Source organism: Phoxinus phoxinus (assembly GCF_949152265.1).
Source record: "Phoxinus phoxinus genome assembly, chromosome: 11".
Lineage (NCBI taxonomy): Eukaryota > Metazoa > Chordata > Actinopteri > Cypriniformes > Leuciscidae > Phoxinus > Phoxinus phoxinus.
Genome location: NC_136886.1, coordinates 1,436,983 through 1,464,482, shown reverse-complemented (window position 1 = coordinate 1,464,482; position 27,500 = coordinate 1,436,983). Strand labels below are relative to the sequence as shown.

General features: G+C 38.1%; 3 protein-coding genes across 3 annotated transcripts in view; all 3 read right to left on the bottom strand.

Moving 5' to 3' along the window:
* kif5ab (kinesin family member 5A, b) overlaps positions 1–27,500 on the bottom strand; it is a 73,635-nt gene that overhangs the window by 37,287 nt on the left and 8,848 nt on the right. Inside the window, exons 3-7 of the mRNA XM_079627756.1 lie at positions 27,439–27,500; positions 25,294–25,342; positions 21,558–21,613; positions 989–1,076; positions 206–330 (exon numbers count right to left, since the gene is read on the bottom strand). The exon at positions 27,439–27,500 is cut by the window's right edge and continues 12 nt beyond it. Coding sequence (XP_079483882.1) covers positions 206–330; positions 989–1,076; positions 21,558–21,613; positions 25,294–25,342; positions 27,439–27,500 — 380 coding nt within the window. The remainder of the gene's footprint in view (positions 1–205; positions 331–988; positions 1,077–21,557; positions 21,614–25,293; positions 25,343–27,438) is intronic.
* On the bottom strand, positions 1,975–13,858 carry LOC307007085 (uncharacterized protein). The gene is made up of 11 exons (XM_079628764.1): positions 13,787–13,858; positions 13,482–13,532; positions 11,505–11,610; positions 11,088–11,158; positions 8,962–10,981; positions 8,695–8,775; positions 8,493–8,525; positions 4,774–4,827; positions 4,524–4,574; positions 4,382–4,414; positions 1,975–2,840 (listed from the first exon to the last, which is right to left on the bottom strand). The coding sequence occupies exons 5-11, from the start codon at positions 10,949–10,951 to the stop codon at positions 2,584–2,586; spliced, it is 2,499 nt and encodes an 832-aa protein (XP_079484890.1). The 5' UTR covers positions 10,952–10,981; positions 11,088–11,158; positions 11,505–11,610; positions 13,482–13,532; positions 13,787–13,858; the 3' UTR covers positions 1,975–2,583.
* Positions 15,234–20,836, bottom strand: LOC307006970 (N-lysine methyltransferase KMT5A-A-like; the record flags this gene model as incomplete). Its single annotated transcript, XM_079628521.1, has 6 exons — positions 20,339–20,836; positions 16,355–16,475; positions 16,121–16,283; positions 15,779–15,971; positions 15,496–15,564; positions 15,234–15,320 (listed from the first exon to the last, which is right to left on the bottom strand). The coding sequence occupies exons 2-6, from the start codon at positions 16,470–16,472 to the stop codon at positions 15,234–15,236; spliced, it is 630 nt and encodes a 209-aa protein (XP_079484647.1). The 5' UTR covers positions 16,473–16,475; positions 20,339–20,836.

The following is a 27,500-nucleotide window of genomic DNA, read 5'->3' as shown; positions in this document are numbered from 1 at the left end:
GATTTAATCACTAATATCTTCATTTGTGTTCTGGAGATGAAGGAAAGTCTGACGGGGAACAACATGAGGAGAGTAATCACTGACAGAGTTTACAGTTCTGGCTGAACTAACCCTTTAATGAGATCTATTTCTGTCCTGCAGATGGACACACACTCTCATGAGGCTGAAGGACATCACAGTTTGCGAGCACAAACACCGAACGCACCTTCTCGCTGCCGGCCAGGTCCACCAGGTAGAGTTTCCCACAGAGCTTCTGCTCCGTCTCCACGTGCTCCTGTTTGATGCTGATGAGGAATATGCTGTGACTCCTGGAACTGTGTTCATTCATATCTGACACACAACATCACACCAGTCACACAAAAACATGTCTTCAATGTTCACTCAATGTTCAAAACGTCTTGAACGTTTAGGGAACATTCCATTTGATCATTCTTCAAACATTATGGGAATGTTACTTTTGAATGTTCTCGGAATGTAAGTAGTTACATTTAAAAACTGTTACATTTCAGGTAAAAAGTGTTCCATGAATAAAGCAACATTTTTGTGCTAACATTTTAAGGACCAGATCATTTGAATGAACATTCTATATCTTATATTCGCGATATAGACAAAATCACGGGGGAAAGGGAGAAAGAACAACGAAATTAATATGAAATAGCGACTGAAACGCGACCCATTAACACAAAACCAGCTTTCCCTTCCAAGATGTTAATCTGCACAAAAATGGGTGATATTTCCTATATATCCCTGATAGCTGGGACTTTATAGTGTGTTCGTAACCATCTTTACTTCTACATTTATATTTATGCATTTGTTAGAAGCTTTTATCCAGAGCGACTTGGATTGCATTGAAGGTTTATATTTGAACTGTTCATGCACAGTTTCAGCTCCTGTGATGTGCTGGTGTGTGTGTGGCGCTTCTGTGATGTGCTGGTGTGTGTGTGGCGCTTCTGTGATGTGCTGGTGTGTGTGGCGCAGAGATACTGACTCGTGACAGCGACGTGACGATTGGCTTTTCCCTCGTCAATAACATCCATCACTTCATCAGGGCTGGAAACAAACCGTTCAGTGCAACCCTGTACAAACACACACACACACACACACACACACATACTGGTTTTTGTGAATTACCAGGACACTGCAGCCCAAACAGGTGTGTTGGTGTATTAGGGGGACACCCCTTTCCACTTGCTGTACAGAGATGTGGTGAAGATCAAAAAATCTATTTTGACCCATACAACACAGATTTCACTTTAGAGTTTGTTTACACAAAACACAATCTATAATGTAACAACCTGAAAATATACACAATTATGAGGACAATTTATAATTTGATACACAAGCCCCACCTATGACACAAAACGTTATTATAAGGACTAAAGTGATTTCTGAGGACACTAGATATACAACACACAAAAGTGTCATTTGAGTGTATTAAAGGGACATACCTGATATATGAGGACTAATGGCTTAACACATACACAATAGTAAAGACTGTGTATTAAAGGGACATATCTGATATATGAGGACTAATGGCTTAACACATACACAATAGTAAAGACTGTGTATTAAAGGGACATATCTGATATATGAGGACTAATGGCTTAACACATACACAATAGTAAAGACTGTGTATTAAAGGGACATACCTGATATATGAGGACTAATGGCTTAACACATACACAATAGTAAAGACTGTGTATTAAAGGGACATATCTGATATATGAGGACTAATGGCTTAACACATACACAATAGTAAAGACTGTGTATTAAAGGGACATACCTGATATATAAGGACTAATGGCTTAACACATACACAATAGTAAAGACTGTGTATTAAAGGGACATATCTGATATATGAGGACTAATGGCTTAACACATACACAATAGTAAAGACTGTGTATTAAAGGGACATATCTGATATATGAGGACTAATGGCTTAACACATACACAATAGTACTGTGTATTAAAGGGACATACCTGATATTTGAGGACCAATGATCAGACTCAGAACATGGTGCACGCATTGTGCAAGTATGTAAAATATTTTTGTATAGTGCTGTAAATATGCTACCTTACCTTTTATAGTGTGTATTCAAGGATGTACTATTTGGGAGTGACATAAGGGATTGTCTGTCTGTCTGTCTGTCTGTCTGTCTATCTATCTATACACATAATGTAAATCTAGCCGGTTGTTTGCAGAAAAACCCAGAGTGGGTGATCATATTTAAGCGAAGAAACAACATTCAAACAAGCGGTGCAGACATAACAGTATGCACATTCTGTGAACAAAGAGCAAAGTTTATTTTGTTCTTGTTTACAGCAAAATTACTGTAGTTGCCCTTAATATTTTACATCACAAGATCATTTTGTGTATCAAGAAACATCCTGTGTGTACTGTGTGTAATGAAAAAACAAACGCTCTTACTGTAAGTGTAAAGAGAACAACTTAAATATTTTAACTGTTCCTAAGCATAACAGCTAAACTAAACATTGCTGAAAGCATACTGAATCCATGAACAAACTTTAACAGCAGAAGAATATTCTGCTTACATATAAACAAAAAGTAAAAAACAAAAACACCTAATGAGACTGTTTCTTTTTTAGGGTTAAGCCGCGATTCCTGACAAAATCCCTAATGTTTTGGAGTGTGCGAGTAGCCAAAGCTGGATGCTCAGCATTCTTGCACTGCTGGCATTCAATTTTAGTGGCGAGTTTACCCCTTGCTATGTGGTCGCGGAAATGCCTCTGTACTGCTGCAATTTCAGTTGGAGACCAGGCTTGTTTCTGCTTCCTTTTAGCATCATCCAGATTTTTTTCAGCAGAATTTTCATGATTCCCTACAAAAGAGGAAAACAGGTTCCTGAACCCTGGGTTGAACACTATGATGGCCAGAGCTCCTCTCCCTCTTCTCCCAACCAGCCACACTCTTACCAACCCTTGTCTTTAGTCAAGTCTTGTTGTATAGGTCACTAATCCGTAAGAGTAAAATTGGTTTTAACTGTTGGCCCAATGTTACATTCCTCATACATCAAATATCAAATTGTAAATAAAAGAATAAAATTAAAGACCTGACTACATGGTTGCTTATTTCCTAATATAGATTTAGGCCTGTCACTAGGGATGCAACGATAAACTGATTTCACTATTAACCGTGCTTTAATTCGTCACGGTTAATTAATCGTTAAGGCTTCTCAACACAGCGTTTCTTCTGCACGGAATAAAACTGCTGCAACTAAAAGTTTTTCCAACTGTGCGCTAGCTTAAAGTTCAGAGGTCAAGACTGAGCACTGAGAATGTGAACATGCTTACATTTCTGCACTATAATATGAACAGAAAGGACTGAAGATAAGTGTGCAATTTGAGGGCCATGTTGTATGTGGGTCCTGCAGCTTTTGACTCCTTGTTTTGTTCCAAAAGGATATGTATAGCTTGCTAATATTCAATACCAGAGATGTGTTTCTTTTTATTTATTTTCACTGTACTGCATTATTCATTTTCAAAAGGAGGCTATATTGTTAAGTCAAAAGCCAGTTAGAGCTTTTTTATTTTCAATGTTTCTACTCTGGTCCAAAAAAAATGAAAATACCAAAAATATTTGTAATATAGTTGATCACAACTTAAAGTGCATTTAACTACATTTGTCCTCTTTAATAGGGAAATACTTAGCTAATATTTAGCTAAGATTTTATATAGACAAATACTATTATTTTTTATTCTTATTTTTATTTATTTATTTATTCATTATTCTGTTATATATTTTCAGTGTAAAATTATTACAGGAAATGGACTATTATTTGTTTTAACTAATAGTGTTTTGAAATGAATTAATGAATAATAATTACTGTGATAACTGTGAAACCGTGATTATTCCTCAGACTATAATCGTACAGCCAAAATCTATAATCGCTGCATCCCACCCTGTCACGATAATCAATATATCGACTTATCGCACAATAAATGTACATGATCTCAATTTTTGCCAATGCAATACATCACCATTTATATTTACATAAAAAACACAATAACATAAAACATAACATAAAACATAAAAAAAGGAAAAATCTGTAGATGGAAAAATCTCCATAAAAGTTCTTCGTCCATTTGTCTTTTTTCTCTATGTAAGAAAATGATTTTTTTGATGATCTAAATCATTTATGAATTAAATGTTTGTTTATTAATAGAAAGTGTGTGGCCTTCCTGCATTATTATGCTGTTATATTATTATTTTACATTCACTGGCATAAAATGGTCTTAAAATGACAATAATATCACTTATCACAATTATTTTAAGGGGCAATATATCGACCAACAAAAAGTTATCATGACAGGCCAATATAGATAAGTAGTTCTCATTATACTAGTAGTATTCTCATCATACCTTGAGATGAGCCTCCAAAGGAAGTCTCAATATCTGTGAATAGACAAATAAAACACTATAACAAACAGTAGTATTGCTTGGTCTGCATGAATTGAATCAAACCTTAATGGATATGCTGGCTGAGTGAGGTAGATGCTCATACCATCTGAGGTGCCTGTAGGGTTCACAACAGGCCGCCTAGCTTTCTTCATTCCTGTGGTATGAATAGAATGGCTCAGAATAAAGGTTCTGATGGAACATACTCAAACATTTCATAAATTATTCTACACATTTAAGTGGAAACTGTAAATCTCTAGCAAAAAATCCTCCTTTACTATAAAACCAGCTAAAATGATTGATCTAGAGAATTCCCTAGTACAGTGTTCTTTCTTTATATGATTGTGTGCTTTTACCAGGTTGTTCATGCTCCTCCCTCCTGCTGTGATATTTGTCCTTCATGCAATGATCTTAAAAAAAAAAAAAAAAAACACATATTCAAAACATGGTAACACTTTATGGCAAGTGTGAATCTCATGAATTATCAGGAACTAACACAAGCTCAAAGTCTTTCATTCATGACTTCATGGATGAAAACACCTTAAGGCTATGTTCACACTTAGCGTCTTTTTTCGAACTACCAGCGTCTGTTCTACATTATAACCCTATGGAGTAAACCGTTTTTTCAAAAAAGTCCTGAGCGCTTTTTTAGACGCCACCGCCGGCGTCTTTTTCTGCAGCTCAGAGCGTCTTTTTAAGTTGAAAAAAAGTTCAACTTTTATGAAAAGAACGCCCTACGTCAAGCGCCTTTTTGACAGCTGACCAATGACAAGCGAGTAGTGAGACCTGTCGTTTCCATAACAACAAGAAAAAATGGAGACGGTGCCGGTAGATAAACGTATCGTCCTTGTTTCGGAGCACAAGGAGCTCCATACAGTTTCCTTTCCCGTATAATGTCGTGCACCCACAAACGTCTTTGTGAACCGACATTCTCCTCCCCGGTAACTTCAAAAGCCAACGCAAGAGCCAACTTTCTCTTTCTCAACATTTTTTGCATCACACAGCACTAGGCTACTGTTGCAGCTGTTGTTATAGCAACAAAAGACGCGCTCGGCTGCTATTTGTAACCGAACGCTGCCAGCGTTTTCTTTTTTGCTAAAAAAACGGCATTGTCAACTTTTTCTTGTCAAAAAAGACACTAAGTGTGAACATAGCCTAAGACATTAAGACAAGTACATCATCATGATTTATGTTTATTATGCATGATCATGATGTTTTCATTGTTCACAAAAAACAAGGTATTTACTATACATTGTAGATAAACCTATAGTCATGGCACATGATTCAAAATACAAAAAAAACATTTTGTGCATGTAAGACTACTTGAATTATTAAAAGGAATATAGAAAAATAATAAATATTACCTCATGCATGCATACAGGCTAGAAGAGTATATCAATTAATGTCAGAACTCATGTTTTTCATTAAAGATGAGGTATCAAGCATGTTCATGTCTTCTTCATAGTAGCCTGTAGGAATATGGACAGAGCGCAACACTGGCCAATCACAGCACAGTGTGCAAAATTTGTTGACATCTCAAACCATTCATCACCACAGGCACTCACAAATCAGGCAACCAACTGGATCTGGTTTACACACGCAACTGCATCACAGACAACATCTTGGTGAGACCTCTCCATGTTTCAGATCATTTCCTCATCACTTTCAGTCTACAACTCTCTGCCCCTGCACCACCAACCCCACCACCAGTCACTTTCAGGCGAAACCTGCGCTCACTTTCTCTCGCCCATCTTTCATCTGCCGTGTCATTTTCTCTTCCCTCACCCCCACAATTCTCATCTCTGGATGTTAATACCGCAACGGATACCTTCTGCTCCACTCTAACCTCTTCTCTAGACAATATCTGCCCTCTTTCCTCCAGGCCAGCACGCGCTACTCCCTCTAACCCCTGGTTGTCTGAGGTTCTTCGTGAACACCGGACCGAACTCAGGGCAGCAGAGAGGAAATGGCGCAAATCAAAAGACACATCTGACCTGAGTATGTATCAATCTCTCCTCTCTTCCTTTTCCGTTGATGTTCATGCTGCAAAATCTTCCTACTTCCACAACAAGATCAACAGCTCCTCCAACACACGATCACTCTTCAAGACATTCAACTCTCTCCTCTGTCCTCCTCCACCACCACCACCCACCTCCTCTTTAACTGCTGACGATTTTGCGAACTTCTTCACCAACAAGACAACAACTATCAGCAGTCAGTTCTCAGCTCCTCACACACAGGAGCACAGACCGACCCCTTCCACAGCCAATCACCCTCTCTCCTCCTTCTCTCCGCTAACCGAGGAAAAAGTATCTACACTTCTCCTCTCCAGTCATCCTACCACCTGCCCTCTTGACCCCATCCCCTCACACCTTCTACAAGCCATATCTCACACACTTCTACCAGCTCTCACACACATCATCAACTCATCCCTCCATACTGGCACTTTTCCTACTGCATTTTAAGCAGGCTCTGGTAACTCAACTGCTGAAAAAATCAACACTTAACACATCACTTGTAGAGAACTACAGACCTACCTCTCTACTTTTCCTTTCAAATTACTAAATGTAAATGTAAATCCAAATACAGTAGTCTTACATCCAAATACAGACTGTATATGTCACTCATTGTTTACACAGTGCAGAGATTGTGAATACAACGGCTAAACAAAATTCGGTTGCAACAATCAGGATAAGCACAAGTAATTACCATTCTGATTAGCTGTAGTGACCACAATCACTCTGCACTGTATAAACAAATAAGTGACCTATACACAAGATAGAATACGACTATGCCAGAGCATGTATTTGGTTTAGTCTGTGCATGTTTGGGACCCATTGACTGCCATTATATCCCAGATGACACACGCAAGTCTGCAAGATGTCTGTTAAAGATCTCTTGATCTGGAAACATCCGCTGTCTAAAAACTTTCTTTCAGATGTCAGTTTTACATACATTCTAAATTATAAACATCTTAAAGACATCTAACAGACGTCTATGTGACATCTAAAAAGAGACATCCAATAGACGTATTGCAGATGAGCAAATAACCTAAATAATACATCTTGCAGATGTAAATGCAGACGTCAAATAGACATCTTCTAGATGTACGTGCGCTATCAGGGATATGACTGAAAGACTGCAGCGGTTTGAGTTAAAAATCTTTGAGTTCTACTGAAGAAACAAAGTCATCTACATCACTGACTCCTAGGGATTAGCAGTTGAACCTCACATTTTCATTTCTGGGTGAACTATCGCTTTAATAACACACTGTTTATCAGTATTTCCAGAAGACCAAGTTACCACTTTACTTGAGGGTTCACACACGATGAGGTCATAAGAAATTAATGCTTAGTTAATGATGACTACTGTATTTGGAGTCAACAGAATTCACATACTCTGTGCTGTGATTGGCCAGTGTTGGGGGTCTGTCCATTTACATGCAGGCTGCTATGAAGAAGACATACTGTATACGTGCTTGATAACTCATCATAATTAATGAAAAACATTAGTTCTCACATTAATTATTGTAACTGATATACTGTTCTAACCTGTATGCATGCATGAGGCAATGCAGATTTTTGTATATATTATTATAATAATTCAAGTAATCTTATTTGAGAAAAAAAATGTTTTAGTACATGTACCAAAAGCATAGCTTTATCCATAATGGATATTAAAAATCTTGTTTTCTGTGAAAAAGAAAACATCAAGATCATGCATAATAACCTATTAATCATGATGATGTATTCATCTTAGTGAATGTCTTAAGGTGTTTTTCATCTATGAGGTCATGAATAAAAGATTTTGAACTCATGCTAGTTCCTGATAATTGAGATATTAATGGATGAAGTAATTCATAATTCTTCATTAATTTATGCATTAATTCATGGTAATTAATGTACCCCTACTGTAAAGTGCTCCCCAAAAACTTGCATCATTTACACAATGTTATAATTTAAGCAATCAAAAGCAACCTAAACTGCATTTTAAACATTTCTAACAGTCATTTTGGTTTCAAAAGTATATATACACATGTGGGTTTGAAGTTAAAAAAGTTTTAGTATTGTCATACCTTTAGATGGGCCTCCTAAGGCAGGATCAGTATCTGTGAATAGAAAAATAAAATACTATAACAAACAGCAGCGGCGCTTGGTCTATATGAATTATGCTTCTGTGACATCTCTGAACTACTGTATAATGTTTTGGTGCATCATATGGTGCACTTCTTACACTGACTTTACTGATTTGATGTTTGTATGTTTATGTGCTTTTACCTGTTTCTGTTTGTGTCTGTGGATGCGCCTCCTCAGCATCACTGTCTTCACTATTTTCCGAATCAGAAAAGTCTAACTTGTCTAAAAAAAAAATTGAGTATCAAGTAAGCTTAACATTGCTAATGTTAGAGTAAAAATAGAAGACATAGTGATAACTCTAATATCTGGTGAACATTACATTAAGATCTACGTTAGGGATTATCTTTAGGATATGAATATACTTAGTTAACTTCAAAATGTCATTTGTAACAACTTTAGTAGCATTACCTTCAATTTCAATTTCTTCTAGGGTTTTGCCGTGGAGATTTGAAAGAGAATCTTTCTCCATAGCGAGGAGTAACTTTGAAATCTTGGCCAGCTGGGTTGTAGCCTCCGGAAGTCGATAAAATTCTCTGTGGACACGAATATCGTGGCCCAAGAAGTCCGCAACTTGGTCCAACTCGTGGTTTTTCAGGTTAAGCACCTGCGACAAAGTTGCCACATGTTTGCGCAGTTGGGTCGACCGGAGGAGTTCCGGGTTTTGTGCACCACACTCGTGTGCATAGATCCTCAGACAGTCTTGTCCTCTATAACAACTCAAACAGCTTGGTCGAGCAAACAGGAATTGGTTTTCCTCAGGGACTCCACATTCCCTTCTTTTGCTTATGAGGAGGGTTAAGGCATCAACCATCTCTGGTGACAGCAAAACTGCCACTTTTCGCCCTCTTTTACCCCTAAGTTCCACCCGACTGAAATGTGTACAAAGTTTTTGTTCAAACTTTGTTAGCCCAACAGCAACATCTTTGTGTAGGGGAGCTGTATCCCTCTCAAGAAAACCTTTGAGTTGCATTTTTGCAACCTCTCCTCCACGTCGCCGGTTGAACACAATTATTTTTGCAAGAGTTGCTTTGCATAGGTCGCCATAGACTTGTGCTGATGGCATCTGTTTCAAGTTCTCAGAACGTAAATCAACAACCTTTTCAAGATGCTGGTGAAGAAGTTGTACATCCTCTGTGAAAGGGAGGGTAGACGGCTTGTTAAAGCGCCCCTCATTCAAGGTGGTCAAAGCTGTGTGGGAAACGAGTTCAGACCATTTAGCATCATACAGCTTTTTGAATGCTTGGGTTGACTTTATCCCCTCACCATCTTCTGCCATTAGAGCTCGGCAATGTACAATGTCACATATCTTATTCAGTGAGTGGCCCAACTTAAGGGCAAGGCTTGGAGTCTGGAATGAGTGTTTTACATCATCAAACCCAGATACCTTTTTGACAGCCTGGATAACCACATTGAAATTTTCAGGTCTCACAGCATCTTCAAGAGTCTGTACAGAAAATTCCTTTCTCAGAATCAGCAGAAGTCTTCCAACTTCCCGGAGCTTCTGTCGAATATAGTCAAATTTAGTGGGATCTTGCCCATGTTTATTGTAAAATGACTGGGCCAGCTGAAGAATACAAAAGTCACTCCGCACAGCAGCAGAGATGTCATCGTCTTTCATCACAGTTAGCAGTTTCCAAACACCTTGTGATATTTGTTGGCAGAGGGCTGCATTAGACATTGTTGCCAAAGACAAGACCCTAGTTCTTCCTGGCTCTGCCTGATCTTCCACTGGTTTGGAAAGACAATTTCTAACGTGTCTCCAGAGATCCCTTCGGAGAAACATTGCATGGCAATACATACAGTGCACGTAATCTTTTGAATCATATCTTTTCTTTGGCTTACGTCGTAGTTTTAACAATCCAGTCCCATTCGCTAAAACATCTGCATTGTGTTCATAGTTTCCTTTGTTCCGCAGTTTGTTCAGAAGTTTTTGACGCTCTTTGGAATGTTTTGGTAGAGCCAAAGCCCGAGCAACATCGACGTTTGAATTCTCATGTACTTTTAAGTGGCGTGTAAATTTTGACTGCGGTTTTCCACAAATGTAGCAGTAATTCTTCTTGCTTACTGAAGAGGATATATTTGAAGATTGTAAAGATGGATCTTCCCCTGTGCCTGTAATATCCTCAACAGTGCTTTCAGTATTGCCATCGCTGTGAACTTTCGATATTTGTACTTGTATGGCTTTCCTACTAGGCATTTCAAGCTGTGCTGTGCAGACTGGAACTTTTGGGAGTGAACCTATGACACTTTCTTGGCATGGTCTGCCATTTTGAATTTCTGCAGTAGATTTGATGCAGAACACTTCAGTATTTTTAATGTTTAAGAGTTTTTCTGGAGACGCTATGCTTACGTCTGAACCTTCTGAGACAGAATTAGGTACATAGTCCTCATCCGACATGTTCTCACTGGAAAATTCTACTTCGGAATCCTGAAATAGTAAACATATCTTTTGTACATACTCAGAAAGTTTAGTTCCAAGGAAGAAAATTGCTGAAAAATAAAACATATCTGACTATTCAATAAATCATACTTACGGATGTTGAGGGGTCAGGTTTGGGCTTCACATTTTTCTCGTAGCAAGTTTTATGCCAGAAGCGGGAACAAACTAGATTGAGCATATAATAAACAAGGTTGGTTTCATTTGAATAAAAGGTGATTCAAGAAAAGATGCTTTAAAAAGTGATAGATAAAGCAGTGATAGATGATCAGTGTGTTTGAAAGTGTGGCTATAAGATGGAAGAGAACAGAGAAAGGAGAAGACTAATATAAATATGAATCGATTACACAATTACACAGGCAGACAGACTGAGCAAGACAGAAAGAAAGAATGAAAAGTTAACTTTTTCAAGCTAATTTAAAGATGCATTTAGAACGTCAAGATTACACAGTTTTAGGGTTTCAATGGTAAAGCATTTTTAAAAGTATTAAAATTGTCTGAACAAAATACTTACCCTTACATCTCACACCAGCCCACTTAAAAGCGGAATAAGGACCAGTACAGCAATCACATTTATTCAAGCTTGATACTACTGTAGATATTATGACATGTTTACAGTTCTGTTGAAAAAAAAAGTTATAATTGATTAGAGGAAATTATACTGTATTACTATAGTTAGGTGTTAAAGGCACAATAAAATGCATTAATACAATATTTAAATTGGTCTCTGATATCTATACAGAAGGTATGTGGCTTAGGTAAGGGCAAAAATGATTTAGAAACAGTTTTATCTTTCCATATTATTCAACAATGCCAAGGTAAATTTCAAGGTTTTTCATTATATGGCACCTTTAAGACATAGGGCTAAGGTTTGAACAAGTTATTTTAATTTCACAAATAACAAAATGTATATCACAAATGTACTGCACTGTAGTATGACAAAAGCAGTAAGTATGGGGACATGGTGCAGTTTGACAAAACACACACTGAACTTCTACCCATCCCCCACAACATGACAAAAGCAGTAAGTATGGGGACATACGACACACAAACCATGGTGCAGTTTGACAAAACACACCCTGAACTTCTACCCATCCCCCACAACATGACAAAAGCAGTAAGTATGGGGACATACGATACACAAACCATGGTGCAGTTTGACAAAACACACACTGAACTTCTACCCATCCCCCACAACATGACAAAAGCAGTAAGTATGGGGACATACGACACACAAACCATGGTGCAGTTTGACAAAACACACCCTGAACTTCTACCCATCCCCCACAACATGACAAAAGCAGTAAGTATGGGGACATACGATACACAAACCATGGTGCAGTTTGACAAAACACACCCTGAACTTCTACCCATCCCCCACAACATGACAAAAGCAGTAAGTATGGGGACATACGACACACAAACCATGGTGCAGTTTGACAAAACACACCCTGAACTTCTACCCATCCCCCACAACATGACAAAAGCAGTAAGTATGGGGACATACGATACACAAACCATGGTGCAGTTTGACAAAACACACACTGAACTTCTACCCATCCCCCACAACATGACAAAAGCAGTAAGTATGGGGACATACGACAAAAGCAGTAAGTATGGGGGACATACGATACACAAACCATGGTGCAGTTTGACAAAACACACACTGAAATTCTACCCATCCCCCACAACATGACAAAAGCAGTAAGTATGGGGACATACGACAAAAGCAGTAAGTATGGGGGACATACGATACACAAACCATGGTGCAGTTTGACAAAACACACACTGAACTTCTACCCATCCCCCACAACATGACAAAATGGGGACATACGACAAAAGCAGTAAGTATGGGGGACATACGATACACAAACCATGGTGCAGTTTGACAAAACACACACTGAACTTATACCCATCCCCCACAACATGACAAAAGCAGTAAGTATGGGGACTTACGACAAAAGCAGTAAGTATGGGGGACATACGACACACAAACCATTGTGCAGTTTGACAAAACACACCCTGAACTTCTACCCATCCCCCACAAAATGACAAAAGCAGTAAGTATGGGGACATACAACATATGATACACATGCTAGCTCAGAATGAACCATCATCCATATACCATTGTAAATTAAACAATTCCTATGACTGATGATACATGGGGCAACTTTATGAGCAACGTTGCGGGGCAACTTGGGTTAATGTTGGCATCAGTGGGCAACCAGAAGAGACACAGGGCCCATGACTGATTTAAAGTCTGAAAATTTTTTTTTTTACCCATTCTCAGTTGGGAAAGTGCCCAAGCAACATTGTTCAAAAAAAGTTGCCTGGCAAGATTGCTCAAAATGTTGTCCTGTGTATCATCAGCCTATCACTATCTTTTTTAATTCTTTAAGTTTGTAATTAAAAATCACTGTTGTTGCCAACTAAAGAACATTTAAGAAATAAATGCTTATTAAATGCTCATTTTTAATGGAAAGTACATTACCTGTTGAGTGTTGTCATGACATGTCAGCTGAGAATCAGACGTTGTTGAGATCTGAAAAGGTTTGAGTACTGAACATTCAATTTGGATAACACGGCAGTACATGGTGATGCTTTGAGTATCCAAAACAACTAATGTGAAAATGACATAATACAAGTGAATTCTTCGATCAAACAATCAGGGCATGTGAGAATTCATTGCAGCACACAGTCCTAATCGTCTGTAATGCTAAGGTAATGATTCTACATCATCTTACCAAAGTTAATGGAGATTTAACTACCTGTTGAGCATTAGAAACACACACTTACCTCCTTTGACCCGTCTCCTGCTGCACAGCTGACCAAAGCATGCACCTGTTGTTCAATCTCAGAACAAACCTGTGAAATATGAAAGATTTGTGTAATCAGATTGACAAAAGGTCAACTATACTATGTTATAAAACACTTTTTATGAAAATTTTAAAGAAATCAATAGTTTATAAGGATTTTGCATCATCTTACCAAAGTTAATGGAGATTTAACTACCTGTTGAGCATTAGAAACACACACTTACCTCCTTTGACCCGTCTCCTGCTGCACAGCTGACCAAAGCATGCACCTGTTGTTCAATCTCAGAACAAACCTGTGAAATATGAAAGATTTGTGTAATCAGATTGACAAAAGGTCAAATATACTATGTTATAAAACACTTTTTATGGAAATTTTAAAGAAATCAATAGTTTATAAGGATTTTGCATCATCTTACCAAAGTTAATGGAGATTTAACTACCTGTTGAGCATTAGAAACACACACTTACCTCCTTTGACCCGTCTCCTGCTGCACAGCTGACCAAAGCATGCACCTGTTGTTCAATCTCAGAACAAACCTGTGAAATATGAAAGATTTGTGTAATCAGATTGACAAAAGGTCAAATATACTATGTTATAAAACACTTTTTATGGAAATTTTAAAGAAATCAATAGTTTATAAGGATTTTGCATCATCTTAACAAAGTTAATGGAGATTTAACTACCTGTTGAGCATTAGAAACACACACTTACCTCCTTTGACCCGTCTCCTGCTGCACAGCTGACCAAAGCATGCACCTGTTGTTCAATCTCAGAACAAACCTGTGAAATATGAAAGATTTGTGTAATCAGATTGACAAAAGGGTCAAATATACTATGTTATAAAACACTTTTTATGGAAATTTTAAAGAAATCAATAGTTTATAAGGATTTTGCATCATCTTACCAAAGTTAATGGAGATTTAACTACCTGTTGAGCATTAGAAACACACACTTACCTCCTTTGACCCGTCTCCTGCTGCACAGCTGACCAAAGCATGCACCTGTTGTTCAATCTCAGAACAAACCTGTGAAATATGAAAGATTTGTGTAATCAGATTGACAAAAGGTCAACTATACTATGTTATAAAACACTTTTTATGAAAATTTTAAAGAAATCAATAGTTTATAAGGATTTTGCATCATCTTACCAAAGTTAATGGAGATTTAACTACCTGTTGAGCATTATAAACACACACTTACCTCCTTTGACCCGTCTCCTGCTGCACAGCTGACCAAAGCATGCACCTGTTGTTCAATCTCAGAACAAACCTGTGAAATATGAAAGATTTGTGTAATCAGATTGACAAAAGGTCAAATATACTATGTTATAAAACACTTTTTATGGAAATTTTAAAGAAATCAATAGTTTATAAGGATTTTGCATCATCTTACCAAAGTTAATGGAGATTTAACTACCTGTTGAGCATTAGAAACACACACTTACCTCCTTTGACCCATCTCCTGCTGCACAGCTGACCAAAGCATGCACCTGTTGTTCAATCTCAGAACAAACCTGTGAAATATGAAAGATTTGTGTAATCAGATTGACAAAAGGTCAAATATACTATGTTGTAAAACACTTTTTATGGAAATTTTAAAGAAATCAATAGTTTATAAGGATTTTGCATCATCTTACCAAAGTTAATGGAGATTTAACTACCTGTTGAGCATTAGAAACACACACTTACCTCCTTTGACCCGTCTCCTGCTGCACAGCTGACCAAAGCATGCACCTGTTGTTTGGTCTCAGAACAAACCTGTGAAATATGAAAGATCTGTGTAATCAGATTGACAAAAGGTCAACTATACTATGTTATAAAACACTTTTTATGGAAATTTTAAAGAAATCAATTCGTACAACCTCAGAACAAACCTGTGTGGGTTCAAAATCAAATACTAACACTTCTCCACATGTAACTGTAAACTGTGTCTTTAAATTAAAGTAAAAGGATTATTTCAATCTGTTAATACCTTTCTTCTCCATGGCCAGTCAGAATCTCCATAGTTATACGTTATCTCTTCCCCAGGACTTATGTCCTTTACTGCAAATAAGCACAGATGGGGCTTTCCGTCCACTCTGATTGTTTTCATTTTGCTGTTGGGGGTCACATGATCATCATTGACGATTCTCCCTAAAGAAGCATCTTCTCTGGCAGCATCAACCCTGAAACAGCAAGAACATAGTGCTATCTCCACGGTGTAATATTGACTGAATCATACAATAGGAAAGTTTCACAGAATAATAATAATAATAATAAAAAGTTAATTCTAGTTTACCACTGCTGCATCAGGAAATGCAAAGTTTATACATACCACAACTGTTTTCCATCACAACGAAATTCAAATAAAAAAACTTCAAGTGCAGCATGGTATACTCTGTGCCTTCTTTCATATTCTTTTTTAGATATGATTTCCCCTCGATATTCAATGAGGAAATCTCCCTTTTGAAAGTGGCGACAGCTGAACACTCCTCGACCTAACCAAGAGCAGATCAGTCAGGGTAGAAGTTAAAACAATACTTAAAACATAGACAATTGTGTTACTCACCTTTAAATGAATTTATGTATTTTATTTCAAATCCATCCTTATCTTTGAGCATGGAAGAAAAATATGCAGCTTCATCCTTTGGTTTTAGTTTGGCCCTCCGGGACCTTGTTCCTGCCATTTCCTGCAAAAGCCAGATGATGTATTTGGTCACTTGATGAAATTATAATAATTATATGGTTTTTTTAGACATCACTGACCTAATCAACAATGAGTTTATACTTTTATTTGCTGTAGAGGGCTTAAATATAAACAATAGGGATCATTATGTACTACTTGCAGGTCAGTAAACAGCACCAGTGAAACAGGAAAGCATCTTAGACCTTACAAATGTGTTTAGTATTTTTAACAATCTGAAACATGCTGCTTTTCTCCTTCTCAACTACACTGTGACTGTCACTAAAGAGAAACATTATGATTATGGCTATCAGACTTTTACAGGTCCTTCTCAAAAAATTAGCATATTGTGATAAAGTTCATTATTTTCCATAATGTAATGATAAAAATTAAACTTTCATATATTTTAGATTCATTGCACACCAACTGAAATATTTCAGGTCTTTTATTGTTTTAATACTGATGATTTTGGCATACAGCTCATGAAAACCAAAATTCCTATCTCAAAAAATTTGCATTTCATGAAAAGGTTCTCTAAACGAGCTATTAACCTAATCATCTGAATCAACTAATTAACTCTAAACACCTGCAAAATATTCCTGAGGCATTTAAAAACTCCCAGCCTGGTTCATTACTCAAAACCGCAATCATGGGTAAGACTGCCGACCTGACTGCTCTCCAGAAGGCCATCATTGACACCCTCAAGCAAGAGGGTAAGACACAGAAAGAAATTTCTGAACGAATAGGCTGTTCCCAGAGTGCTGTATCAAGGCACCTCAGTGGGAAGTCTGTGGGAAGGAAAAAGTGTGGCAAAAAACGCTGCACAACGAGAAGAGGTGACCGGACCCTGAGGAAGATTGTGGAGAAGGACCGATTCCAGACCTTGGGGGACCTGCGGAAGCAGTGAACTGAGTCTGGAGTAGAAACATCCAGAGCCACCGTGCACAGGCGTGTGCAGGAACTGGGCTACAGGTGCCGCATTCCCCAGGTCAAGCCACTTTTGAACCAGAAACAGCGGCAGAAGCGCCTGACCTGGGCTACAGAGAAGCAGCACTGGACTGTTGCTCAAATTTTGCATGTCATTCGGAAATCAAGGTGCCAGAGTCTGGAGGAAGACTGGGGAGAAGCAAATGCCAAAATGCCTGAAGTCCAGTGTCAAGTACCCACAGTCAGTGATCATCAGCTAGCTATCAGGAGATTTTGGAGCACTTCATGCTTCCATCTGCTGAAAAGCTTTATGGAGATGAAGATTTCATTTTTCGGCACGACCTGGCACCTGCTCACAGTGCCAAAACCACTGGTAAATGGTTTACTGACCATGGTATTACTGTGCTCAATTGGCCTGCCAACTCTCCTGACCTGAACCCCATAGAGAATCTGTGGGATATTGTGAAGAGAAAGTTGAGAGACGCAAGACCCAACACTCTGGATGAGCTTAAGGCCACTATCGAAGCATCCTGGGCCTCCATAACACCTCAGCAGTGCCACAGGCTGATTGCCTCTGTGCCATGCCGCATTGAAGCTGTCATTTCTGCAAAAGGTTTCCCGACCAAGTATTGAGTGCATAACTGAACATAATTATTTGAAGGTTGACTTTTTTTTATTAAAAACACTTTTCTTTTATTGGTCGGATGAAATATGCTAATTTTTTGAGATAGGAATTTTGGGTTTTCATGAGCTGTATGCCAAAATCATCAGTATTAAAACAATAAAAGACCTGAAATATTTCAGTTGGTGTGCAATAAATCTAAAATATATGAAAGTGTAATTTTTATCATTACATTATGGAAAATAATGAACTTTATCAGAATATGCTAATTTTTTTGAGAATGACCTGTATACAGTATATGAAACCTCTACAGACACCTACAGCAAGGTTAAAACTAACAGCAGGTCTGATAAAACAACACCGATTACCCTTACTGTACTATTACAGGAATAACCTTCACAAAGAACTGTAAACAATAGAGCTCCGGACGCCACGTGACCTATTCTGTTTACCCCGCCATTTTGGCAGTAAAGAGGCCGTACGAGACGAGCGTGAACGAATGACGGCAGCATGAGTTTTAAGGCAACAGAGTTCACTGCGCACTTTAATTAAAAAGATATAGACCTGTACATTAGCCTGGGTTTCCCCATACTGCCTTTGCGTAGCGCGATTTTATTCTCGCTGAAAGGCAGTCTGGAAACCATGGACCTGATTTTCGCCTCGTTTAGGGAACCAATCACAGAACGGGGAGGGAGCAGCAAGACGATGACGACACAACTAAGCAGTTTGTTTATGGATTCAACATGGCAGCAGACGCGAAGCTACCTTTTGATGCAGCCTTAGATATTGTTCTAAGTAGTTTAGAACGCAAGTTTATTTCGAAAAAAGAGCAGCTTTTGGCGTCAGCTTTTGGCGTCTCTACATACGTCATCTGGTATAATGGAAACGATTGGCTATGAGCTACGTACAGGTGCATTTGATAGACATTCTAAGCACCCAATAAACGGCGCCGGGCATTCGTAAACCACGCCTCAAATACGAGAAAATGCGCATGTGGTTCCCAGACCCAAGTCTCAACGAGAATTGGGTCTGGCGTTAGCCAGGCTACCTGTACATAGCAAAACTTAATAGATTAAACATAACAGATCCCTATAATGCCCCCGGGGTGCTTTTCATGTGTATTAATAAAGGAACTTATAGCTTTCCTCAACTGCAGTATCCTGATATAACGTTATATAACTAACGTTACTTCATTAACTTTTCCTCGGCCTATTCCGTAGACTCTTTAAAGGCCTACAAAAGCCTGTTTTTTTTTTATGTTTATGGACAGTGTGTGAAAATGTGAGTTTATGTCCAATCATAAACCGGTGGGATAATGTATCTGATATATATATATATATATATATATATATATATATATATATATATATATAAACATAAACTGATATTAGTTTACACATTATCCCACCGGTCACAATTGTGACTGAACATAAAAAAAATTTTTTCACACACTTTCCATAAGCATTTAAAATGCTTTTAAATGCTTTCCTCCACCTGTTCTGGAATCCAGGCGCACAGCAGCTGTCCACCATGTTGAAATAGTAATTGTTTTGAATTAGTATTCGACCCGACCGCTATCGATAACGCAAAAGCCGCTCTGGTGCTCTCCTGGTTGACTGCCAAAATGGCGGAGTTTAGATTGCATGACGTCAGCCCCCGGAGCTCTATTAAAAGGATCTGATCAGACACACAAATAGTTTACAACTAAACAGCTGTGTGCCCTGAAAAACCTCAAGTTCACCATTCCCATATGAAAAATACTGTAGTAGACTTCTGTACTATAGTAAACTAGAGTAATAATCCTAGATACAATAGGTTTTTTTAAACTTACCATAGTAAAAATTAAAGAATACTATGGTTTATCAATTCACTAATATTACAGGATACTGAAGTGCATTAACAAAGTGTAGTAATCACTATTATACTAACATACTGCAGTAAACTCCAATTTACTACATCAAACACTACAATATTTGTCCATTAGGCCTTTCATAGATTAACCCCATTATCACAACACTGAACTGCCCAGATAGCAAAATAAATATGATCTCAATCTGGCATCATGAGTTATTTAACCATTAGCCATTAACTTTTAAACCCAAAACATACATAATACAAGCGGTTTAGTTATTGCTTGTTTATTTGTCAGACTAACGTTAGTAAGTCAATAGTTAATTCCTTATATATCCTTATATTCCTTATATTTTGTGAGGAAACGCTAGATAAAAGCTTACAAACGTGACCAAAGCTAGTCTGTTTTATAACGTTAACTAATATAATATACTGTTTTATTGTTTATTGAGTTTTATCATCAATCTTACCTTAAGTGTCTTCAGGGTGACTTGCTGATTATCTCAGCCGGAAGAGACGCGGTCGGAGGTGGGGGAGGGGAGGAAAATGATTCCAATGATATTGCTTCTCTGTGTTTTTATTTTTATAGTTGTGGTGTGGACTTTGTTATTCCTTTATATTTAGATCTATTTTACAAACATATCTTTATCGTTATTGTCCTTTGTGTGAATGGCTAAAACACAGTGGTTAGACAAAACCCGAATTTACAAGGACTTCTCACCTTTCAGCCAATCAAAACCCGCGATTCCATTCACAAGTGTGAATATTAATGAGGAGGTGCAGTACCAAGACCCACCTGCAGGAGCGCAGTTCCGATACACACTCTTAACACAAAGTCCGATGATTGTGAACTATAAGGACTTTTGGAGAAAATTTGAATTTGAGCTCCTCCCACATGTAGAAGCACTTCTACGTTGTCTGAATTATGAGGACACTGACACTGTCCTCATAATCCAAAATGTCCTCGTAGTGTGGCGTGTATTCATATAAAATGTCCTCGTAAATCACAAAAACCCACACACACACACACACACACACACACACACACACACACACACACACACACACACAGTAAGACTAAACTTATTGGCACGTCTTTATCTAACAATACCAGATGTTATGATATATGATACATGATATGATTTGATATGACATGATGATACAATATTATGATCCTATACACTACTTTATATTTTATATGATATGATGCAATATGTAACAATACAATAAGATATATGAATATAATATAAAATCTTAATAAATATATTTATAAATAATCTAAAATATTGTAGATATATAATATTGTATCATATATATGATTATATCATCTATGATATGATATGTGACAATATAATACAATATATGATATGAAATATCATATGAAGGGAAATAATATCCTACAATACACTAAAAAAACATTTTTTTTTAGTTTCAGATTATTAGAGCTTGAAAATAAAATAAAATACTATTTATAATTTATAATTCAATGTCTTACTTGCCATTTCTTTGTAGATGTCTGAAATTTAACAGCAATTTCGGAGTGAAAATAGTCTAACAATGTTGTATTTATTATATGTTTGCAGTGTTGAGTTTGAGAGTTTTCATAGTATAATGATCTCACTTATTTGAGAAGATGAAGGAAGATGTGATTGCTCGTTATCTGAGTTTAAACATCTGTGATCAGCTCACCTTCACATAGGGAACTCGGTTCTTGTCTTCGTGCACAGACAGGTTTGTCTTACTCACTGAGAGAGAGAGAGACAGAGAGAGAGAGGGGTGGATGAGGGAGAGAGAGAGAGAGAGAGAGAGAGAGAGGGGGGGGGATAGAGAGAGGTGGATGAGGGAGAAAGAGAGAGAGAGAGAGAGAGAGGTGGATGAGGGAGAGAGAGAGAGGGGGGGGAGAGAGAGGTGGATGAGGGAGAGAGAGAGAGAGAGAGAGAGAGAGAGGGGGGGGGATAGAGAGAGGTGGATGAGGGAGAAAGAGAGAGAGAGAGAGAGAGAGAGAGGTGGATGAGGGAGAGAGAGAGAGAGGGGGGGGAGAGAGAGGTGGATGAGGGAGAAAGAGAGAGAGAGGAGAGAAAGAGAGAGAGAGAGAGAGGGGGGGGGGGGGGGGAGAGAAAGAACAAAAGGGAAAGAACATGGAGAATTCAGACGTTCTTTACACTGAAATCAAAGAGTGTTTTTACAAGATAATCCGATTTCAGACTTTCTTCTTCAAAGTTTCAATGTGTTACTTGCTGTTGTTTTGTAATTAATTGTGAAGTGTTCCTAAAGCGATAGTTTTCAGTGCATTTCTTCTGTCGAACACAGACAATGTTTCAGCATGATGACGATTCGTTCCTTCAAGCTCAAAAAACAACAACAAAAACACAGAGCAAATCATACAAATAGCCTCGCATTTCATCACAAATCTCTCAGAAGAATTGGAATATACAGTGAAAGTTGTATAACTACCGTTTTTATATTTTTATGATGTTTTTAAGGTGTTTCTTCTGTCTAATGTTATTGCATCACTCTCAGAAGAAAAGTTTCTATAGTGAAACTGGCAAAATGAGAATATGGTGCAAAAGTTCATTTTTAAAGAAAAAAATCTATTTATATATTAAGTTTTTATAATTATATATAATATAAATTATATTTAAATATAAAAATGTATATAAACATGTTAAAAAAAATTAATATATACATGCATGTGTGTGTATTTATAAATACATAACTATTTTACACAGTACACACACATATATGATGTAAACAAAAACGTTTATTCTGCAAAACGATTAGTTGCGATTAATCATTATGCAGCCCTAATTTGTAGTTCAAAAGTTCATTTATTTCTAAATGCTGGGTTGTTTTAACCCAATTTTGGGTCAAATATGGACAAACCCCAGCAGTTTGGGTTACATTTTTTAATTACATTTTTAACCCAATGTTTGAGTTTGTCCATATTTGACCCAAAATTGGGTTAAAACAACCCAGCATTTTTTAGAGTGAGTAATTCAACTTTAAAGGTGAAACTAATATATTATATAGACTCATTACATGCAAAGTGAGATATTTCCAGCCTTTATTTGTTATAATGTTGATGATTATGGCTTTATAAAAATCTTTTCACAATATTCTAATTTTGAATTTGGGGTTTTCATAAGCTGTACGCCATAATCATCAAAATTATAACAAATAAAGGCTTGAAATATCTCACTTTGCATGTAATGAGTCTATATAATATATTAGTTTCACCCTTTTAAGTTGAATTACTGAAATAAATGAACTTTTGCCCCATATTCTCATTTGATATTTCGAAACTTTTAGGGGTTCCTTCATGCGATCATTCTATGCATTTCGTTTTAATGAATCAATTTGTTTTTAACACATTTTTAATTTTTATTTCATTTTATGAATTAAACCGTTCGTAAACATACTTTATCACTAGAAAATTGTGATATCATAAGACATTTCTCCTTTCATAGAACATTTTTGGCATACAGGGTCTTTAAAATTGAGCCCAGAACCCCATTTAACCTTTTAGTCTGAGCGCGAGAGCCTGAACCTTCTGCTGAACATCTTCTCTCGTGTCCCGCTGACGTCTGGGTCTGGGTCTGGGTCTGGGTCTGGGTCTGGAGTGACACGCGGGCGAGTAATGATGACAGAATCTGTTCATTTGTAGCTGAATTATTCCTTTAATGAGCGCGTGCACATCCACAGAGAGGCCTTGAGTTTATGATGACAGTAACAAGCCTTCGAGACAGACGCGTCTCTAATCAGACTAACACACACACACACACACACACACGAGAGAAACTTAATTCAAGTCGAGGCAGATGAAAACCGCATATGTGAACGTCAGTTTCTTTTTAATCAAAATATAGATAAAGCGAGACTGACGTCATCTTGCTGCGTATTTCATCTTCTCAGCGCCTGTCGATCTCTATCCATTACATTACTCATTACTCTCTCTCTCTCTCTCTCTATCTCACTCACTCTCTCTCTCTCTCGCCCTCTCTCTCTCTCTCTCTATCTCACTCACTCTCTCTCTCTCTCTCTCTCTCGCCCTCTCTCTCTCACTCTCTCTCACTCACTCTCTCTCTCTCTCGCCCTCTCTCTCTCACTCTCTCTCTCTCTCCTCTCTCTCTCTCTCTCTCGCCCTCTCTCTCTCTCGCCCTCTCTCTCTCACTCTCTCTCTCTCTCTCTCGCCCTCTCTCTCTCTCGCACCTCTCTCTCTCTCTCTCTCTCTCTCTCTCTCTCGCCCTCTCTCTCTCTCTCCCCTCTCTCTCCCCCTCTCTCTCTCTCTCTCTCTCATCTCTCTCTCTCTCTCCTCTCTCTCTCTCTCTCTCGCCCTCTCTCTCTCTCTCCCCCTCTCTCTCGCCCTCTCTCCTCTCTCTCTCTCTCTCTCGCCCTCTCTCTCTCTCTCGCCCTCTCTCTCTCTCTCGCCCTCTCTCTCTCACTCTCTCTCTCTCTCGCCCTCTCTCTCTCTCGCCCTCTCTCTCTCTCTCTCTCTCTCTCGCCCTCTCTCTCTCTCTCCCCCTCTCTCTCCCCCTCTCTCTCGCCCTCTCTCTCTCTCTCTCTCTCTCTCTCTCTCTCTCTCTCTCGCCCTCTCTCTCTCTCTCTCCCCTCTCTCTCTCTCTCTCTCTCTCTCTCTCTCTCATATGCCATCTGTCCGCAGGTATTTCCCAGATTGCCCAGTGACTCAGCCACACAGATGAGCAGTGTGTTGTTCCTCAGCCTGATAATGTATTCATACAGCAGATGTGAACACACATTCTCTTCTCTAAGTCTCGAACGCTGAGATTGTGGGTTGACTGTTCGGGATTGATCGGTTTACGGGATTTAATACACTAGCGTTCAAAAGTTTGGGGTCGGTAAGATTTCTTAATGCTTTTCAAAGAGTCTCTTCTGCTCACCGCTTATGTGATCAAAAATACAGTACAAATTTTGAAATATTATTATAACGTAAAATATCTGTTCTCTATGTGAATATATAGTAAAGTGTAATTTATTCCTGTGATCAAAGCTGAATTTATCATCATTACTCCAGTCTTCAGTGTCACATGATCCTCCAGAAATCAGTGTAATATGATGATCTGATGCTCGAGACACATTTATGATTATTATCAGTGTTGAAAACAGTTTCATATTTTTGTGGAAACTGATACATTTTATATTTCAGGATTCTTTGATGAATAGAAAGTTCAAAAGAACAGCATTTCTTTGAAATATAATCTTTTGATCAATTTAATGCGTAGTAACAAGTATTATTTTCTTTCAAGAAATAAAATCTTCCAGACCTCAAACTTTTGAAATGATATATAAATGTTAAAAAATAAATGATATTAATGCATTTTAATGATAGCAAAGCCAGTGTTCATTCTCTGGCGTCTGTATTTAGGTCGACCTAAGACTAAACACACACACACACACTCACACTCACCGTCAAGTAGGTCACGAATCTTATCCATGTAGATTTCAAAGTAGGAAACCTTGAGAGAGAAACGAGAACCGCTAATGATGTGGGATATCCTGAACGCTTTTAACATCTTAACGATAAAACAACAGGATCTGTAACTGGCTTTTATTCACCTTAATGTGGAACTCCAGGTTTTCATCCATGATGTAAATGTGGTTAAAAAATGTCTTCAGCGATCCGCGGGATGATCCCCCTTCCGTTAGCATCGTGCAGTTTTCCCCTGATGGAGGAACAATACGCACATTTTTAGCGAGAACATTCTGCTAAACGTCTGCTTTTGTGTTTCACAGAAGAAAGAGAGTCACACGGGTTTGGAACGTGATTTGGATCTTGATTGCTTTTGCCTTGTCCACGCTATAGGCGCGACGCAAGTGTGTTTTGCTAGTTTCAGCCCGACGCAGTTATGATTTTCACGTCCTGGTCTGAGAACGAGGTGTGTGTTCAGGCGCATTGTTGGCACGTTGCTGTTTTGAGGAACAGAAATAGACTGAGCCGTTGACCAACTGAACCCTGGTCTAAAGTCAATCGCGCAATATTTACTTTTGTTAATTAAAGAGCACGTTAGTAATGTGCGCCTAAAGGCGGGTCCACACCGCGCGTACACTCTGCGAGACACTACAGGTAAATAGGGTAACATTTTAAACTAGCAGATATCACCATGAAACTTTCCCAGTTGATTACCTACATTAAGATGAGAAAAAAATGTATTACAAGTTTTCTGTAATTTAATGTTTAAATATGCAAATGAGGCAATATCTAATTAAATATGCGCTCATTTGCATATACACAAATCTGAGTATTGGATAAAGCCAGGTTTAAAATAATTTTTTCATTGTGTTCACATATTAGATGGGATATTACAGAGGGATTTATGGATATCTACTTTTGTTATCCTGTAAATCAGAATATACTGTCAATAGCCTTAAAAAATTATTTTCGCCATGTTTTTTGGAATAAAATGTTATATAAATCAGGCTAGGAATAATATATTTAGAAATCCCTCAGTAAATGTCTTCATAATATAACTACATTTACATTTACATTTATGCATTTGGCAGACGCTTTTATCCAAAGCGACTTACATTGCATTATCCTATACATTTATACATAGGTATGTGCAATCCCCTAGGATCGAACCCACAACCTTGCGTTGTTAACGCAATGCTCTTACCACTGAGCTACAGGAAACTAGGCACAAGACTGGAAGGTTTGGTGTGTATCTGTGCGACTGAAGTGGAGATTTCGGACTTGGAGAATGAGAGAAAAGTCATTTTGAGAAAACGGGCTTGAAAGATTTATCATCAGCCAATGAGATTGCGCATTCAGCCCTTTTACTTTCACGATTGGTTGCTGATAAAAAGGAAATGACCATATTTGGATCCGACAGCATTGTACAGGAGAGAGAGCTTTCTAACGGTGTGTGTGACGACGGTGCAGACAGAGATCGCGGATCATGATGATTCAGAACGACAACTTTTGTTGAATTTATGAGAAATCTACAGACGCAAACAGACACAGTTAGTAAAATAAGGACCTAATGTGTATTTTGGACTTTTTTTCACCACAAGTCTGAAAACAGACATGTTATTGAAGACAAATATCCAAAAATCTCAAAATTGACCAGTGAAAAAAAAAAAATGTTTTTGCCTGCCGTGTCTCGCCTTACAGACACAGGGCAAATATTTAGAATTAAAGGATTACAATATAAAAGATTATTATTGTGTATCCGGCTTGTCCCGTAGATGGTCTCGCTTTAACCTCGTGCACGAGCAGATCCGTTTGCGCTCTGGAGACGCGTTCGTCTTTCCACTATCAAATTCCGTCATGTAAATAGCGAATCCGCCATGGCGCGAGCGCACCTGGCATTTACAGGGAATGGGAGACGAGACTCTGATTGGTATAACGCATGTAAATCCCAAAACACACCCATTACTCATTAAGAGATTACGGACAACCCTTTTAGAGCAGCGCCGGGAGCGCCGACCATTTTCCCCGTCGTTAAACTAGCAAAAGTGGATTCGGACGCCCTAAGTGAACTTGTGCCGTGCGCTTTAGTAGACGAAGCCTAAATGAAAAGTTTCTTTAATGAGTAAACAGAAGCAGTTTTACCTCCATTGTGTAGGTTTTACCAGATGATGTTTGTCCGTATGCAAAGATGGTGCCGTTGTAGC